Source organism: Mus musculus, chromosome 15, assembly GCF_000001635.26.
Source record: "Mus musculus strain C57BL/6J chromosome 15, GRCm38.p6 C57BL/6J".
In the NCBI taxonomy this organism is placed as follows: domain Eukaryota; kingdom Metazoa; phylum Chordata; class Mammalia; order Rodentia; family Muridae; genus Mus; species Mus musculus.
In genome coordinates this window covers 73,040,809-73,059,950 of record NC_000081.6, presented here as the reverse complement: position 1 = coordinate 73,059,950, position 19,142 = coordinate 73,040,809, and the positions used below count along the sequence as shown (strand labels likewise).

Here is a 19,142-nt window from a genome sequence, read left to right as displayed (position 1 = left end):
GGTGGGAGCAAGGGCTCATTGGGAGAGCACTTACTAAACACGTGCAAGATCCTGTTCTGTCCCTAGCACCTTGTACAGTCCAGGGGCTCAACTATTGTATTCCAGGATCATTTCAGAACCATGCCTTTAGCTGTCGCTCTTCATCGTTGATCATTGCGGGGGTGGGGGTGGGGGTGGGGATGGAGATGGAGAGTTGGTTGTTAGTAGTAGAGAGTTTCAGAACAATAAGATGGAAAGTTCTGGAAATGGATGATGGTAACATTGTACAACACCGAATACTCATGTTTTTGGAACTGCATGCTTAAAAGTGGCAAATCTTAGGTTCATGTATTTTTTAAATATTTATTTATTTATTTTGTTTGAGACAGGGCTTCTCTGTGTAGCCCTGGCTGTCCTTGAACTCAGAAATCCACCTACCTCTGCCTCCCAAGTGCTGGGATTAAAGGTGTGTGCCACTACTGCCCAGCTGATTTATTTATTTTTATTTATACGAGTACACTGTAGCTGTCTTCAGACACACACCAGAACAGGGCATTGGATCCCATACAGATGGTTGTGAGCCACCATGTGGTTACTGGGAATTGAACTCAGGACTTCTGGAAGAGCAGTCAGTGCTCTTAACTGCTGAGCCATCTCTCCAGCTCCCAGCATTGTTATTCGTAACTACTGCACCATCTCGCCAACTCTATTTATTTATTTATTTATTTTATTTTATTTTTTAACAAATACTCTTTTTGAGATGGGGAACTCACTATGCAGCTCTGGCTGGCTTGAAACTTACTTGGTAGACTAGGCTAGATTTGAACTCATAGAGACTTGGCAGCCTCTGCCTTCTAAGAGGCTGGCATTAAAGGCACACTTTTTTTTTTTTTTTAAAGATAAGCATGACTGTGTAGTCCAGGCTCATCAGGAACTTATGGCCCAACACTCTGGCCTCCTGAGAGCCTTGCATTGATCATATTTCGTGACTCTGTAGAGAGACCACATCCTCATTAGCAGTACTACCTGGTCTTGCTTTCCTGAGGAATACATAAGCTCACCGTGGTAGCACATCAGGCGATTCTTAGCTACTCTTGCCTATAAATAGCTTGTTTCACTAGTTAGATGCCTGGTAGGACTTCTAACCAGAAGTGTTTTGAGTTTACATATTAAACTGAGGGGTCAGACAGAGTTGGGATTAGTGATACTCCTGTTCATGAAGAGACCCCCAATGCTGGTCTATTTGGTCCATGGTTAGTTTCAACTCCAGCTTCTCATAGAAGGGGTAGGTAGCCTTGTGGGGTACTGTGTGAATCACTTGTGGCCACCCAGAGTGATAGCCAGGGTTGCCAGTGAGGATGAAGAGTGTGGCATGTCTCTGTCCACCAGTGCTAATGTGTTATTGTGAGTTCTGCAAGGCAGAGATGTCTGTCATAGACTCTTTTCCCTTTGGACAGGCCCTCAGGATGAGCGTCCCCGACTACATGCAGTGCGCAGAGGATCACCAGACCCTTCTGGTGGTCGTCCAGGCCGTGGGCATCGTCTCTGAGGAGAACTTCTTCAGGATCTACAAGCGGATCTGCTCCGTGAGCCAGCTCAGTGTGCGCGACACGCAGCGTGCCCTCTTCATCCGCTATCGGCACCACTACCCGCCCGAGAACAACGAGTGGGGCGACTTCCAGACGCACCGCAAGGTGGTAGGCCTCATCACCATCACCGATTGCTTCTCGCCCAAAGACTGGCCACAGACCTTCGAGAAGTTCCACGTGCAGAAGGAGATCTACGGTTCCACGCTCTACGATTCCCGCCTCTTCGTGTTCGGGCTGCAGGGTGATGTGGCTGAGCAGCCGCGCCCGGATGTGGCCTTCTATCCCAACTACGATGACTGCGATTCAGTGGAGAAGCGCATCGAAGACTTCATCGAGTCCCTTTTCATTGTGTTGGAGTCCAAGCGCCTGGACAGAGCCACCGACAAATCCGGGGACAAGATCCCTCTTCTCTGTGTCCCCTTCGAGAAGAAGGACTTCGTGGGACTAGACACGGATAGCAGGTAAGTTTATGTAGGAATGGTTGACCTAGAAGCCCTGGGCTTGGGTCCTCCTTACAAAGCAGGCAAAAATGCTGCAAGGATAGTTCAAATGTGGTCCATTGGCCACTGAAGAAGAGGAGTCCCTTAGGGTCAGCACATACAGTCCTGGGTGTCACACATCCCCTGGTGGGACTTCTGCAGCCATTGCTGCCTGTGGGACCAGGCTATCGTGAGCTGGTATGAGTTGGGTGTGTAAAACATACAACAGGTAACTGGAAAATAAAAAAGAACATAAAACATATCAGGAATATTTTTTGCATTGCACTATGTTAGACTGGAAATAATGTTAACATTTGTTTCAACTGTTTTTGTTACTTTATTTTTGAGACATGTATCATATAGCCTAGGTCGATCTCCAACTCTTTATGTATTTGAAAGTGACCTTGAACTTATGCTCCTCCTGCCTTCACCTCCCAAGTGCTAATAGCATTATAGGTGAAGACCACAAGACCCAACCCATTTTAATGCTGTGTGGGAATCCTGCATGCTAGACAAGCACTCTATCAACTGAGCCACATCCATAGCCCTGTTTCTACTTTGAAACATGTGGCAGCTGGAGCGGGGCTTGTGGCTTACACCTGTGATCCCAGCTCTCAGGTGGCTAAGGGCTTGAGAGCTTAAGACAAGACTAGACTACATGGTGAGACTGAGACCGTTCTGAGCTACATCAAATCCCATCACCACCACCACAAGCAAACAAAAGCAAACTATGTGGCAACTAGACACTTGAATTAGCCTCTGTTAGTTTGCTCCAGTGCACAGATGAGATGCTGAGGTTTGTTCAGGTTATTGCTGGGCTCTGGGAGCAGAGCCTAGTTCTGTGACTCCCAGGCCAGGCCCTCTGCAAGTCCCAGGTCTCTTCTTTATCTCAGAGCTCCAGGAGGTCAGAAACACCACCTGGAGGCTCCCAAAGAGCCACCTATAGATGTGGAAGTGTCTCCATGCTCTGGGTTCCAAGGTGGAGCAGGACAAAGACTGTGTGTGGGCTCTGTCTCTAGCCATGTTCCCTGCATTTCCTTGGCCCACCATTACGGCCTTACTCTTCAGGCCTTTTCTTGTGATCATAGCCTACTGCCCCTATCGCCATCTTGTCACCGGCTGCCAGCAGAAGAGGTGAGATAGACACAAGCTCAGACAGCAGCCTTTGCCAGGAGGGGTTCCCTTTCCATAGGGAGAGCTCTGTGAGGCTGCATCACTTGAAGGTATGATGCTCTCAGGCAGGAACCCAAAGAATTGAGTCTGTCCTGCTTCCTCTGTGGAACTCAGATCATGATCTCCAGTGAGGCTCAAATGGCATAACGTGCCCACTGCAGAGTGGGTGCCGCCAAGTAGCATGCTTCTGGAATTATCTAGAGTCACATAGCAACTTCCTGTTTGGTGGTGGGTCTGACACCAGAGTGTCACAGGATGGATTGAGCATAGGCCAAGGGCAGCCCTCCGGGTCGAAAGCAATGAGTAGCCCTGTCACACAGCCTGTGATGTTTGGCAAAGGGCAGGAAGAATCTTCATGCCTCACCTGATCCGAAGCTTTTGATGTGTCTCCTTCACCTTTGCAGCAGGCCTGTAGTTTCCTGGCCTGGCTTTCTAGAAGGAAGGGTTAGAAAGCCAGATAGCTAGCTATAGAATCAGAGCTGATGTCCCAGCCATGCTCACTCCAAAGCCTTTACTCAGGTACACTTCATTTGGGGCTGAGTGAGGTAATGATGGCGAGCCCATCCAGCTGTCTCCATCACAACTCCATAGTGTGTTTTCTGAGACGCTCTGGAGCCAGGACTGAGCCTCCCACTTGCCTGCACTGCCTGATAGCATGCACACATGTCCAAAGTGGAAATGACGTGGTGTCCGTAGCTTGAGGAGAAGTGTCTAGGCACACGGTCAGTTTGGGTTTGTCCCAGTAGCAATAAGGTGATTGTCCCCACAGAGCAAGCCCTCCTCTTAGCATTGGGTGAGCATGGACCTGAGTCCCATGCTTACACAGGGGAGTTCTCAGGGATCTGGTACATGTAGTGTGTAGCTCTTGGAGTTATTTTTGTCCCTGTGTGTTTCTAATTTTGCTTGTCCCTCTTTCTTTTCTTTCTTTCTTTCCTTTGTTTTCTATCATACCGCCCTGTGAGTATGTTGTTGGGGCTGAAAAGGTAGGCTGTGAACAAGCCACTGAGAAAGTGGCTAGTTCCCTCATGAGCTGTCCCCATTGCTGCCATTGCTTCAAAAGCCAACACCGCTGCCTAGTTCCCTGTGTGTTCCGAGCAGTCCTTTAATTGTTCATCTCTTTCTTTTAGAATTTAGTCTCCTCAGCCCCTAACCCAATGGTGTTTGATGTTTGTCAAAAATACTTGCTCCAGAGACCTTTTTGGTCTTTAGTATTTGGTGACAAATGAGCCTTTACTAACTCCTTTTTTGTTTGGAGGGTGTGAGATGCTGGTCCATCTGGGTGGCTGCAGAGGTTTTCATGGGGTGGTTTTAACGTGGGACACCAGGAGTGCAGCCCCGCTTGCGCCAGGCTTGGAAGTGAGCGAGGCATGCAGCGGGTCACTGCGGCTGTGGGATGTGCATGGGGGCGGGGCTGCAGGTCAGACATGTGGGGAGCAGTGCTGCTGTGAGGAGCTGCCCGCCTTCTCTCTTTGCTTCTCCTCGAGGGGTCCAGTCCCGATTCCTTGTTTCCAGCAGCTTCTCCCCAGAAAGGACAGAGGTCATTCTCAGTGGACAGCAGTTTCTCTCTTTAAGAGGGTTCATTCTCAGTGGACAGCAGTCTCTCTCTTTAAGAGGGCTCAAGGGTGACTTTGCAAAGAGCAGGAAGCAGTGACCTTCCAAATAGCTAGTTCGTTGAGTCTTAAGCATGTAGAGACTTAAGTTACTGATTACGATTCCTCTCTGCCTGCAGAGCTCTGCCCAGGCTCTCCCAGGCAGGCTTTCTTCCCTGATACAGGCAGGAAGCTCACCCTGCACCAGGGGAGGCTGCTGGCATGTCACTCATCTGCATCACAGATCTAGACCCCTCAGCATCTGAAGTCAGCCTTCCAGGATGATCATTGGCTGACCTAGTCCCCACTGTCTCCTCCCCCCTCCCCCACCACCATTCACCTGACTGGAGGGCAAGGGTCTTGTTCTGCATCCTGCTGCTACGGAACACTGCCTCTGAGCCTCCATGTATTGCCAGCGCTTTCATATTTCATTTACTTTATCTCCATGGAGATAGGCTGAACTTGCTGAGAGGTTCCCTCCCATTCTAGGGGCCTGGGAGCAAAAGGAAATTATTGTCCCAAGCTCAGGGAGTTGGGGCTATGCTGCAGGGAAACAGCAGGGAACCTACTATGGTTGCAGAGCCTTTCTGTCACTCACTAGGTCCTGCATTTATTCATGGGACCATAGCTTGTCCTGGACTCTCCTCTTCTCATCTGCTTACTCTAGCAGGCTTGTCAGAGACACCTTCAGAGATCTGTGTCCTGGTCTGTCCTCTGGGTTTCCCTTGTGAGGGACAAGGAACCTCCCTGGTGCCCCTTGAAGGAGAAATTGCCTTTCTTAGTGAAGACCCCCTTAGAAGTAGTGTGGCACACAGCTCTGGACGCTTGCTGTGCGTCAGGCCAGGTCCTGTTGTGTGTCTAGAGCCTTGGGAATAGGGGAGCCCTTTGGAGGCTGGGGATGGGAAAAGCCCCAGTTGCAGGGAATATGGGCTCTCAGGGCAGTTGTCATGTGTCCTAAAGGTGTTGCATATGTGGAGAGTTGACTGTCCAGATTGTGACAATCCTGCCGTGGCTAGCTCTGAGTGACTTGGGCTCTAGTAGTGGCTTGTAGGCGGAGTTCGTGTGGAACAATTTGCCTGTAGTGGCAGGAGAGAGGCGAGGCCATCCTCAAGGGAAGGGCCCCAAGCAGGGGCAGGATGGGGTTTCCAGCTAATTTCCTGTCCCTTCTGTGGGCCCAAACGGAGGGTTGGGTAGCGGGGGTGGGGGTGGGAGTGGGGGGAGGGGGTCTGAGGATGTTGGTGATACAGGAGTGGGAGAAGAGGTCTTGGCTAGTTTAGTTCCTGTGATCGTGGTAGCTCCCAGGGAGAAGGCAGTGTGAGCTACTGTGCTGCCTGAGTATTCGCAGGCTCAGTGCTCTCTGGGGAAGAGGAGGAGGGGTGATGAAGCCAGCACAGCTATCTGTCAACCCTGACCCCGACCTGTGTCCCTCACATTGCCAACAGTATCCAAGGTCGGGGCGGCAGGCCTACTTCTGTAGACTCATCGTTCGCTAAGTGCTGAAGTAATTGGTCCAACATCACACAGCTAGTGGGTGATGTAGCAGGATCGAGGCTCAGGTTGGTCAGACCTTCTCTCTACTGAGTCTGCTCTGTGATGCTTGAACTTAAAGCAGGCCAGTTTTGGAGTCTTAGAAAAAAAAAAATCTCCCCTTCTAAGTGCCCAAGCTCTGTCACAAGCTCCGAATTCCTTGGTAGTGAATTTCTTGGTGGTACCAACAACCCCCACCCCACCCCGCAGCCCCCCAAGTGACAGGTCACTCTGGCAAGGACATGACTTCAGATAACGAGCAGGAACAACCAAAGATGACCCTTTTGCACTCCCTTTCTTTGAGGTATACCCTGTGTGAGTGCCCGAGGAGGGAGAGGACAGTGCCGGATCCCCTGGAGCTGGAGTTAGTGACAGTCTATTGGGTGCTACCACGTGGGTGCTGGGAACTGAATGAGGGTTATCTGGCTGAGCCATCTCCAGGCCCCAGAGTGATTTTTCTTTTTTTATCCCCTTCAGGTAGTGAGGCTAGGCCCAAGGCAGTGTGGCTTGTTAGCAGGGCCATCCTGGGTGGCCAGGGAGTAAGCTAGCAAAAGCTGAAGTATCTCGTCTGCACCTTTGCGCAGTCATGCCTTAGTTCTCATAGCATTGAGTGTGGAGATGCTAAGTAGTCAGAGGTAGTCTCAGAGCCAGGGGGCACTGATGGAGTTGGGCCAGACTTGGCTTCACTTCCTGTCACCTGCCAGTCTCTTTGATTTAGTCAGGACTTTACCCCGTCCTCTAGGGCTCATTCTTGAAAAGAATTGCTTTTGACGAATACCCCTGCATCTCCTAAAAGGATCGCATCTTTGAAGCTGGTTAATAGTCAAAGGGTCAGTAGTGTTTTCAGAGGGTAAGCCTTGGTCCACAGCACGTCTTCACCAGTGTTTGAAGAGCCCCAGCCAGATAGCTGGCCAATGATAGGTCCCATCTCTTTCTATGGAATAGTCCTGGGGCTGAAGTTAAAAGGGGGGAAGTCACTGACTTATTTAAAAGCAGAGACATACTCTGTGATAATGTTGAAATTGGAGCTACCTGAGAAGAAGGCTCCTGCTAGAGCTGCGCCTGAGAAGGGAGCAGGAGTCGCAGCTACAGGCTACTTTATAAAAACCACACCGCAGCACAGCTTTGAGGCCAGGACCCCTGTAGCTCACATGACTGGCAATGACTGCTGCTGGCTTCCAACCTTAGAGCCTAACACCGGCTTCTCAGCATCTCTTAGTGGTAGAAACCTGCATCGTGCTCATCCCTGTGCCTGGGGGGAGGGGAGGGGCAGCAGTAACCAGGCGCCCTTGGATTTTATCTTCCAGACACTACAAGAAGCGGTGCCAAGGACGCATGCGGAAACACGTTGGGGACTTGTGCCTCCAGGCTGGGATGCTGCAGGACGCCCTGGTACACTACCACATGTCCGTGGAGCTCCTGCGCTCAGTGAATGACTTCCTGTGGTTAGGGGGTAAGACTGTCTGACCAGATGAGTGTGGACGTGTCCACTGGTATTTGACTATGAGGAAATGGCACAAAGAGAGGCAAGGGAGGGGAAGCGGGCAGTGCCTGCTAATTGCTCTGTGGGCTCATTTCCCGCATCTGCTGCTTACTCTGCGCCCTGCCTGCTCTGCATTCACTAAAGGAAGCGTGTGTGTTCTTCTGCCTGTGTTCTTGGCCTCTGCTTTGGCTGCCACCGTCCATGCCCTCGCCTCTTCACTCCAGCGCACATTCTTCTTGCACCCATTAGAGGTCATGAAGATGTAGCCCGTGAGACAATCGGATGTACATGTATGTGTGTATGGGGCTACCTTAAGAAGGAGATTGGTCCACACGTGTCTGCTGCTATTCCAGATGGCACAGACGAATGTACAGTACGGGGGAAGGTAGTTTGGTCCTCCTACCTTTAGAGTTATTACATTTTGTTTTGTTTTGTTTTTCTCTGTGTAGCCCTGGCTGTCCTGAAATTCACTTTGTAGACCAGGCTGGCCTCAGAGATCCATCTGCCTCTGCCTCCCATATGCTGGGATTAAAGGCATGCACCACCATCACCCTGCTTAGAGCTATTGGTTTTAAGTCCCTCCCCCCTCCCTTTCCTTTCTTCTTCCCTCCCCCTTGCCTTCACTCCTCTGTCTAGGATGGAGCCTTGCTTGCTAGCTGAACGCTCCATCACCACTGTGCACACCCCCAGCCCTACCGTTAAATGTTTCCAACCCAGCACACTTCCTGCTGCACAGCGCTGCAGCCCCACAGCCTGGCAAGCGCCTCTAGTGTAATGTGTGTAAAACTGCTGGTCCCTCAGGGCCGATGCAATGACTTAGTGGGTAAAGGTGCCCTGCTGCCAAGCCTGATGCCCTGAGTTCAGTTCTCAGCACCCACAGAGTGGAAGGAGAGACCTAAATCTCCTAAGCTGCCCTCTGACTTTGACCTGCACACGATGGCACATGCCCTCATCCCATCCCATTAAATAAGTAAATGTAACAAACCAAACAAAAGAACCCTAAAAAGGCTGATCCTATGAACAAATGAAGAAATGAGAAAATGAAATTCTCCCTGCATATTCAGGCCATCAGTGAAGCTCTGAGCCTTGCTAGCCTCTTGTGTTGCCTGCCTTGATGTGGCCTATGGAAGGTGGGTGGCATGTCTCTGTGTGCTACAAGCTCTCACTCTGGCCTGGAACTTACTATGTAACCCAGGCCGGCTTTGAACTTACAGAGGCCTACTTGCCTCTTCCTCTGCTTCCTCAGGGCTGGCATTAAAGGCATGTACCACCATGCCTAGCTAGTGATTTTTAACTGTAAACTTTGTTTTTGGGAAATTGGCATTTTCAGATAAGCTGACTGTTTAAGTCATCCTGTGCCCCTTCAGGGTGACTTTACTAATCATCTTTGCATCTCTTCACCACCCAGCTGCCCTGGAGGGGTTGTGCTCGGCTTCAGTCATTTATCATTATCCCGGAGGAACTGGTGGCAAGACTGGGGCTCGGAGACTCCAAGGCAGCTCACTTCCCTCAGAAGCAGCCAACAGACACCGGCCAGGTGAGCCTGCCTCTCTCCAGCCTGCACCCACCGCAGTCTCTAAGGAGAGGAGCTGTGCTGTCTTTCCCTTTTCACTAGGCCCGATGAGTGTTTCTAGGTAGGAGGATTCTGTGCATTCGCGAAGGAGACATTGTCTTCTGGCTTATCGGCCTGACTGCTACAGTGAAGGTTTACATGCAGTGTCTATCACTGAATTCTAGGCCTGTGTTGAAATCCCCTGGCAGAATGGACTTGGGTACCCATGTAATGGGTAACATTGGTCCCTGGTGTCAGTTTTAACTGCAGATGCAGGGACCAGGGATACTTCCTGTTTCATTTAAAAATTCCTAGCTATTTTATCTTTTTTTTTTCCCCCAGTTATTGCTTCCAGTGAAGAGCGAAAGACTTTTCTAGATGCGGAGATCCACAAGTGCTCAGTGAGCTTTTGATCTTAGTGTGTTACTAGTCACATTGTGGAGGCCGGGCAATGATGAGCAATGCCTAACTCAAAGCCAAAGACACTTGTGGGTCTGTGAGACCTTTAGAAAACCTCAGTGAAGAGAAAGCCACATTTTCTTCTCAGTGGGGACAGCACAACGTCATTGCCAGACACTCTTTCTTGACAGAGAAGGGTATTTAGTATTCATTCCATTTATTTATTTAACTTGTTGTTAGTGTTATATTATGTTTTGAGACAGGTTTTCTCTGTATAGTCACGGTTGTCCTGGGACTCAAGCTGTAGACCAGGCTGGCCTTGAACTCAAAGATACACCTGCCTCTGCCTCCTGAGTTCTAGGATCAAAGGCGTGCACCACTATGCCTGACCCAAAGGAGACCATTTATTCTGAACCGAATATGAGTGATTATAGGCCAGGAACATAGATTCGGTTTGTCCCAGGTGACATTCTTCTACTATGGACATGGTTATATGAGCTCTTTATAGTCACAGAACCAAAGACAGCCATAAATGAGTGAACTCATCAAAAACATTGGCGGGGACATCAGTTTGGGGGTTACAGCAAAGCAGGGGAGTCTCTGCAGTAGGTCTCAGTTGCTATCTGATGACATTCATAGCTTTAGGGTTGGTGGAAGGTAGGGTTCTGCTAAATTAGTCCATTAGAAGATAGTCACAAGAACGTTGGCTCAGGGGTGGCAAGGAATGGCTGTTAAGGTGCTAAAGGCAGCCCAAGATAGTTCTGGTTCTTGATCTGTCACAGTCAAACTCTACAGTCATAGAAGTAGTCATTCAGTCAGTCTGTGGACTCTGACGTGGAGGTGTGGCTTTCTCAGGGAGCTTCAGTCCCCAGGAGCGGATGTGTTAGAAGGGGAATCAGATTGATTCTGTCATCACCTACTGTAGAGCATGCAGAAGCTGCTAAGTGTCCTGGGTTCTGCGGGGCATGCTCAGATGACGGCACGTGATTCTCCAGGGCCCTTTATGCTAGTCTTCCAGAAGCCCCTGATGGCACCTCCATCATCAGAGTGGAAAGGGAGTAGGGCTGGGAAGGAGATGCTGAGAGTAGGGAGGAATCTGCTCTGGCCTCCTGGGTTCTGAGCTCCCCCCGATGCTGGGTTGCATGTTGTGGGTATAGCTGTGGGTCCTGCTGAGACACCACAGCCTCTGGAGTCTCACTCCTCGTCAGCTCCCAGGTTGTCAGTGTGCCGCCCCCTCCCCCTGCTGTGACTGTGAAGCCCCCTGAAGCTTTTAGGGTAACATTGTCATGTTTCCTTTCATCTTGTTTCCTTGCTGTGAACAGAGGAAGCTTAAGGAACAGAAGAACTGGTCCATGTCTCAGGAGAAGTGTCTTCATTTAGCTCCGCTTTGTGTGAAAATGTTGGAACTTTTCATTGTTGAGGACAGCCTGTACTCAGGTGACAGCCGAAAGGCCAGGAGGTCAAAGAGACTGACTACCGTAGAAGCGGAGTGGCCTTCTGCTCATTGCAGGCTGAATCCGGGGGACAGATGCACCATCCTCCTTCAGATTCTAATCTCTAGAGCAGCTAGTGTGTAGTGTCAGCCCTGCCTTGCGGCAGACAAGCCAAGCATTTAGCACCCTCCCTTACCTTTCAGCTCTCCTTTTTAGCCACAGAAGAGCAGAATCCCGGATGCATGTAGCATTTTGTTACATGTGATTGGGACCAAGTCATTTAATCTCAAGGGGCTGAGTCAGGAGGATTCCCATGAGTCCGAGGCCTGCTTGAGCTACATAGTGAGTTCTAAGCCAGCCTGGGCTATACAGCAAGAAAGTATTTCAAAAGACACTGAAGGGCTAGGAGTATGGCCCAGTGGGTAAAAGCATTGGCCACTCAGTCTGATGGCCTGACTTTGATCCATGTGGTGGGAGAGGAGAGAACTGACTGTCACAAGTTGTCCTCTGACCATAACTACCACACACACACACACACACACACACACACACTCACACACTCGCACATGCGAAAAGGGTCTGGGAAGATGGCTTAGTGGGTAAGAACATGTGTTTTCTTTTTCTCTCTTTCTTTTTTTTTTTTTTAAAGATTTATTTATTGTTATATGTAAGTACACTGTAGTTGTCTTCAGACACACCAGAAGAGGGCATCAGATCTCATTACGGATGGTTGTGAGCCACCATGTGGTTGTGGGATTTGAACTCAGGACCTTTGGAAGAGCAGTCAGTGCTTTTAACCGCTGAGCCAACTCTTCAGCCCCGAACATGTGTTTTCTAAACACGAGAAACACAGCACTGGGTGGCAGAGACAAGTTCTCTTATTTATTTTCCCTACTTGCTGCGACAATATACTCTTGACAAAAGCAGTGTAGGGAGAAGCTCTATTTAACTCCTAATTGCAGGTGGCAGTCCATATGGGGATGGAGTCACAGTCATGTGATGCTCATAATCAGGAAGCAGAGAGAAAGGACTGCCAGCGGTCAGTTCACTTTCCCTGTTTGTATAGCCCAAGGCCCGCCTCAGTTAACATAATGAAGACAGCGTGCCCAGGTGTGCCCGGCCAGCAGCCTGTCTCCTGGGAGGTTCTAGGTTCTAGCTTGTCTGCAGCACCACCACACAGATCCCTGGAACTCCCTGCAAGCCAGCCTAAGGGACCTTAGGTGAGGGACCCTGTCTGAAGGGGCTAGGGTGGAGCATGGTAGGGGAAGGCTGAGGCAGCTGTCAGTATCACTGGTTTTATGATGATTGGCAAGTAGTAACAGGAATATTCGTTACTTGTATTTTTTTAAAGAACTATTTATGTATATGAGTACACTGTAGCTGTCTTCAGACACACCAGAAGAGGGCATCGGATCCCTATTACAGATGGTTGTGAGCCACCATGTGGTTGCTGGGAATTGAACTCAGGACCTCTGGAAGAACAGTCAGTGCTTTTAACCACTGAGCCATCTCTCCAACCTCAAGGATACTTCTACTTTTTTTTTTTTAAGATTTATTTTCACTGTGTGTGTGTGTGTATATGTGTGTGTGTGCATCTGTCTGTCTGTCATGAGTGCCTGCAGGGGTCAGAAGACAATCTTGCATCACTGGGAGCTAGAGTTGCAGGCAGTTGTGAGCTGTATCACGTGGTGGCTGGGAACTGAATTGTGCTCTCCGTAAGCGTGTAGGAGTTTCTCACCACAAGCTGCTTCTCCAGGCCCCAGGAATTCAGCTGAACACTTTCAGACCTCACAGACCCTGGCTGAATAGTTTCAAGTGCATTTCCTCGGAAAAGGGGGCATTTCTTTCCCTTTTAAAAAAATTTAAGGGCTGGTGAGATGGCTCAGTGGGTAAGAGCACCCAATAGCTCTTCCGAAGGTCTGGAGTTCAAATCCCAGCAACCACATGGTGGCTCACAACCATCCATAATGAAATCTGACTCCCTCTTCTGGAGTGTCTGAAGACAGCGACAGTGTACTTACATATAATAAATAAATAAAAATAAAATCTTAAGAAAAAAAATTTTTAAAGATTAAAAAATTTTTGTAGTTTTTTTTTTTCCCCTTCATTCTTTCTTTTAGTCTTTCAATCCTAGCTTCATGCTGCTCACAAGTTGGGGCACTGATCTTTATTCTGAAGATTTGGATGTGGACCTGTAGGTCTATAACTAAAGGACAAAATATAGTTTCTTTAAAAAATTAGGGCTGGAAAGCCAGATATGATGCTGGGCTCCCATACTCAGAGCGAGGCTTAGGAATGGAAGGCCAGGCTTAGCTACATAGTATATTTGAGGCTAGCCTGGACTACATGAGATCCTGTCTTGAAAAAACAAAACAAAACAAAACAAAACAACCAAGATGGAGAAGGTAGCCCACTTGTAGAGTTCCTGCCTAGCACCGTGGGAGGACCTGGGTCCCTTATATAGGACCCCCACCCCAAAATGTATAGAATATTCTATAGTCAACTGGAAGAAAGTGCTTACCATTGACTTGTAAAGGTTTCTTAGTAGTGGTGGCCTCTACTTTTTCTTCTCTCTGAACTTGGTAATATTACTTACCATTAAATTGATCAAAACAGGCCTGAGGTGTGGCTTGCTGGTAGAACACCTGGTTCTCATCTCTGTCACTGGCATTCGATGGTGGGGACTGACATGACGCATGGTCCAGAGCCAGGCTGTGGTGGTGCACGCCTGCAATCCCAGCACTTGGGAGGCAGAGGCAGGTGGGTCTCTGAATTTGAGGCCAGCCTGGTCTACAGAGGGAGTTCCAGGTCAGCCAGAGATAAACTGAGAAACCTTGTCTGGAAAAAGAGAAAAAGGAAAAGGAAAGAGGGGCTGGTAAGATGGCTCAGCAGTTAAGAGCACTGACTGCTCTTCCAAAGGTCCCTAGTTCAAATCCCAGCAACCACATGGTGGCTCACAACCATTCATAACGAGATCTGACACCCTCTTCTGGTGTGTCTGAAGACAACTACAGTGTACTTACATATAATAAATAAATAAACCTTAAAAAAAAAAGGAAAGAAAAAGGAAAGAAAAGAAAAAGTCCAAATATCTACCAGCGCTCCTCAGCCTCAGGCAGGGCTTTACAACTCCCCAGTGGGAACATTTGAGGGTTGGAGCGAGTACTCTTTTTTTTTTTTTTTAAAGGGACAGAGACTTGTCACCCAGCGATTGAATCCCTGCTGAGTTAAGGTGGCAACTGAGTTGGCCTCTTACAGAGCCCCTGCCTGTCACCGTGAACTCTTTTTTCAGCGGCCTGAGTTTAAGGAGTGTCTGGGAAAACAGGACAGACTGAAGTCATGGTTATTTTACAGATCTGTTTGTTTATGTGACAGGGTGCTACTGTGTAGTCCTGGCTGACCTGGAGCTTGAGATAGAGACTAGGCTGGCCTTGAATTTTTAACAATCCCATCTTCCTGCCTTTGTCTCTAAGTGCTGGGTTTATGTATGGGTGTGTACCACCGTGCCCGGCTATTTTTTTAAAAAAAAAAGGTTTATTTATTTATGTCGTGAACCTCCGTGTGGCTACTGGGAATTGAGTTCAGGACCTCTGGAAGAACAGCCAGTGTTCCTAATTGCTGAACCATCTCTTTAGCCCCTAAATTTTTATTTGTGAGTATGTATGTATCCACTCACATGTTTGAGGGTATCTTTGGAGGTTAGAAGAGAGCATTAGGGTAGTTGTAAGGCGGTGGAATTAAACTCTAATCCTCTGTGAGAGCAGTAACCACTTTTAACCGCTCAGCCATCTTTCCTGCCCCCTCAGTTGCCTTTAGGGAAAAATACAGAGACTGGGAGAAAGTTTGGCAGCTGACTGTAAGAAGAACCAGTTCTGAGACCCCTTCCTGTTCGTAGATTGTCCTCCGGGAGCCTGTCTCTTTGGTTGACATCCGGGTGTCAGACTTTAGCTGTTGAACAGTGCCATCTTTCTATGAAGCTGCCCAGTGCCTGTGCTAGCTGAACTTTGCCTGTGGTCTGCAGATTCTGGATCCTTGCAGGACGTTCCATAGGTGGCGCTGTTGCACTTACTTATTATTTTTAAAGCTTTTTTTTTTTTTTTTTTTTTTTTTCCGGCTTCTACAAGAGGACCCAAAACCAGGCTCCTTGAATACGATTTCTTCATTTGATCCCCAGTACATACCCGGAAAAAGCCTTCTGGATATATGTGTTTTTCTCTGGTCAGCTCAGAGCGAGGGTTGCAGATTTGCTATCAGAGCAGCAGTGAAACTGGACTTTCTCTTGAGTATTAGGTAATGGTTAGCCATGATGTCACAGCTCTGCAGCGCCTTGCAGATGAGAAGAAGGCTGCCTGCCAGGTCTTAAATCTCCACTCCTGTGCTTATTAGCAAGCACCATCTAGGGTCTGGAGGAGATCCTGGCTTCCGGATCAGCTGAGGTGGTTGCGTGAAGGTGTGAAGATTCATCTATATGCATTTGGTGTGTTACTGACCTTTACGTGATACTGTGTGTTTCAAGTCAGCTCTGGCCACCCATCCTCAATAAGGCAGTCGAACCAAATTAAAGGTGGGAAGCAGGAAAAAGAAGATTTATTCCACGTGACCACATTGGGAAGAGGGATGAGAGTCTTGTTGTGTAGCCCAGGCTGGCCTCGAACTTGGTCCTGTCTTCTCTTCCACCCCTATTACTGAGATTGCAGGCATGCACCTCACGCTGGGTGTTGGATCCATCATTCTATGTTTGATTTCTAAGGAGTCAGAATAGGGAGAAATAGCTTTGTGAAGAAAGATCCACTTAAGAAGTAAGAGAAGGGGCTGGAAAAATGGCTCAGTGGTTAAGAGCACTGACTGCTCTTCCAGAGGTTCTGAGTTCAATTCCCAGCAACCACATGGTGGCTCACGACCATCTGTAATGGGATCTGATACCCTCTTCTGGTGTATCTGAAGACAGCTATAGTATACTCATATACATAAATAAGTATTTAAAAATGTTTAAAAAAAAAGAAGTAAGAGATGAGTGAGGCCTGGTGTGCAGATTTGTAATCTTGGGGTTTATAATCTTAGTTATGGAGGAGGCTAAGGTAGGAGGCTGGCAAGTTCAAACTTCAAGGGCTGCCTGGTAACTGAGCAAGACAAAACTTGGTCTTAAAAATAAAATTAAAGGATGGAGACCTTCACTTGCTCTCTCAGGTCCGTCTTACTTTCTTCTGGGTGTCTTTTTTTTTTTCTTTTTTCTTTTTGGTTTTTAGACAGGGTTTCTCCGTGCAGTCCTGGCTGTCCTGGAACTCACTCTGTAGACCAGGCTGGTCTTGAACTCAGAAATCCACCTGCTTCTGCCTCCCAAGTGCTGGGATTACAGGAGTGCGCCACCACTGCCTGGCACTTTCTGGGTGTCTTTTTCTTTACCCTTGTACTTAAAATGTCTTCTAGCTTGATATGATGGCGTATGCTTTTAATCCCAGCACCTGAAAGGCAGCAGTAGGGGGATTTCTGTGACCTCTGATCTCTCTTTCTGTGTGTGTGTGTGTGTGTGTGTGTGTGTGTGTGTGTGTGTATGTATGTATGTGTGTATACTGTGTGCATGCAAGTGCTCTCAGAGGCCAGAAGATCCCCTAGAGCTGGAGTTACAGGCAGGTGTAAGCTGCATAGAGTGGGTGCCAGGACCTGAATCTTGGTCTTCTGCAAGAGCAATACTCCTAACTGCTGAGCCGTTTTTCTAGCTTCCACTGTCCACTTTGAGACAGGGTCACGGCTTATCCATTTTGGTCTCAAACTTACTATGTAGCCAAGGATGTCCTTGATCTCCTGATCGTCTCTTCTGAGTGCTGGAATTTCTGACATACGTCACCATGCCCAGTTTATGTAGTGCTAGGAATTGACCCCAGGGCCTTATGCATACTAGGGAAATACTCTACCAACTGTGCTACAGCTTCAGTATAAACCACCTCTAAACATCACTTCCTTAGCTTTGATAAGTGCCCTGTAATTCATAAGTCAGTCTCTCTCTCTGTGTCTCTTTCTGCCTCTGTCTCTCTCTCTCTCACACACACATACACAGAGAGAGAGAGAGACAGACAGACAGACAGACAGACACACAGAGAGAGACAAAGGCATACACAGAGAGAGACAGAGAAAGAAAGAGACAGAGAGATCTGGGAGTATTAATGTATTACTATATTTCCTTCTGAAACCTTTGATACCTCAGTCAGAGCACTCACATATTCTCTTGTTATTGGTTTATTGGTGAAACGAGGGTTTCTGAAACTTGTTGATGGAGAGTGAGGAGCCTGAGCTTAGAAAGTAGGAAGGGAAGAGATAAGGGGGCATTTTCCTCTTCGTTCAATGCAGGGTTAACAGTAGGATCTTCTGTTCTCCTCCTGGAACCAGAAAAGCATGGTGCCTGCCACACACACGCTCTTCCCCTCAGTAGCTGCAAGTGTCCCAGGCTCACCAGGGTGGATGCAAACTGTAAAATGTGTTCTGCTAGTTGTCTTTAAAAGTGGTTTTATTTTCCAAATAAAAGACCGTAATCTGTTCTTTCTTCCAGGGGCGCAAGAAGTTCTCATTGACCCAGGTACATGATCTCTGTGCTTAGTTTCTTTTGGTTATTATTATTTTTATTTTTTAAGTGCTTGTTTTCATGGTGTTGTGAATGAATGGTTCTGGTTTCTGGATTTGTGGTCTTTGGAACAGTCTGATTTAAGTGACTTTAAATCAGAACTGTGGCAAACCTGATTATTGTTTGGTCCGTGTTTGATGGGGCACCCTACTGCTTCCTGTTGTCTGGTGAAGAGGAGCAATTTCCCCCTAGCATGGTGAACTGAATGATTGGAGAATCGTGCCTTGAATCCTCTGAATGCACGGGGCATGCCTATGCTGTTGATTTGAATCCCCCCATGGTAATGACTTTGCTCTGAGTCTATGGCCTGTGTTCCTTTCCACAGTGATTTGAATATCCTATTGCATTTTTTATAGACTATTATTATTAGTGAGACAGGTCTTGCTATGTAGCTCAGGCTGGTCTTGAATTAGTGGCAATCCTCCTGCCTCACCCTTCTAATATGTGAGCCACCAAGCTTGTGTGTTCTTAAGAAATCTTGCATTCCCCCCCCCCCTTTTTCACAGTGTTGGGTCTTTCTTTCCCCATCTTAATTTTCTGCCATGAATCCATCAGAAACTTGCTTTGTTACTGTGCTTAACTATTTCATGATGAGCTTGGTTACTTTTGGCTTAACTAGAAACAATGACCGAGTAGGTAACAATGCAGCAGCAGACACCATCCTTCGAAGAAGACCATCCAGGCAGTCATGTTCCCTTGGGCTTCGCACCCAAGCTGGCTGCTTTCATCTGGCATGGTCTAAATTCGAAGTGGCAGCACCTCCAGCCTGCTTGTCTGATTCAAGGCCTGTCTCTACACTGCTGGCCACATTTCTCAGGACGGTGTGTGGAAAGAGTGAAGGACCCAGATGTTTATCATGTTTTGTTTGCTTTCTGAAGAAAAATCAACACAAGGGCAGGGTTTCCTGGGACAGGTGTCGGGGACTTTCTGTACTTGTGAAAGTTGACAAGGCAGGAACGGTGGCACACACTTGTAATCTCATTAGCACTCAGGAGGCTGAGGAAGGAGCCGGCTTCAGCTATGTATCAACACCCTGTCTTAAAAACATACCTGCTCTACAAACAAACAAACAAACAAACAAGCGAGCAACTTGGGGATGGGCCAGACGGCTCAGTGGTAGTGTGTGCTTCCTATTCTTGCAGAGGAACTGAATTTGGTTCCCAGCAACCATGTTTGTTAACTCACAGGCTCCTGTGACTCCAGCTCAGGGGAATCTGAAACGTACTTCTAGACAGAGTCGGTGCCTGCCCGCACACATGCACACGCCCACACAACCAACACACACATATGCATGGAACTGAGGCAAAACAAACATGTCAACCA

General features: G+C 48.1%; 1 protein-coding gene across 7 annotated transcripts in view; it reads left to right on the top strand.

The window, feature by feature from the left end:
* The window catches only part of Trappc9 (trafficking protein particle complex 9), a 471,619-nt gene that overhangs the window by 1,288 nt on the left and 451,189 nt on the right, over positions 1 to 19,142 (top strand). For 3 of the 7 annotated variants that reach the window (XR_001781576.1, XM_006521527.4, NM_001164641.1), the window contains exons 2-5: positions 1,437 to 2,029; positions 7,644 to 7,789; positions 9,228 to 9,356; positions 17,748 to 17,774. Coding sequence is in view for 6 of the 7 variants with exons in the window: in XM_006521527.4 (XP_006521590.1) it covers positions 1,446 to 2,029; positions 7,644 to 7,789; positions 9,228 to 9,356; positions 17,748 to 17,774 (886 nt within the window). In the remaining variant the exon portion in view is untranslated. Of the gene's footprint in view, positions 1 to 1,436; positions 2,030 to 4,138; positions 4,204 to 7,643; positions 7,790 to 9,227; positions 9,357 to 17,747; positions 17,775 to 19,142 lie in introns of those variants that run through there. The other 4 variants (NM_180662.2, NM_001164643.1, NM_029640.2 and 1 more) reach the window with 3 other exon arrangements.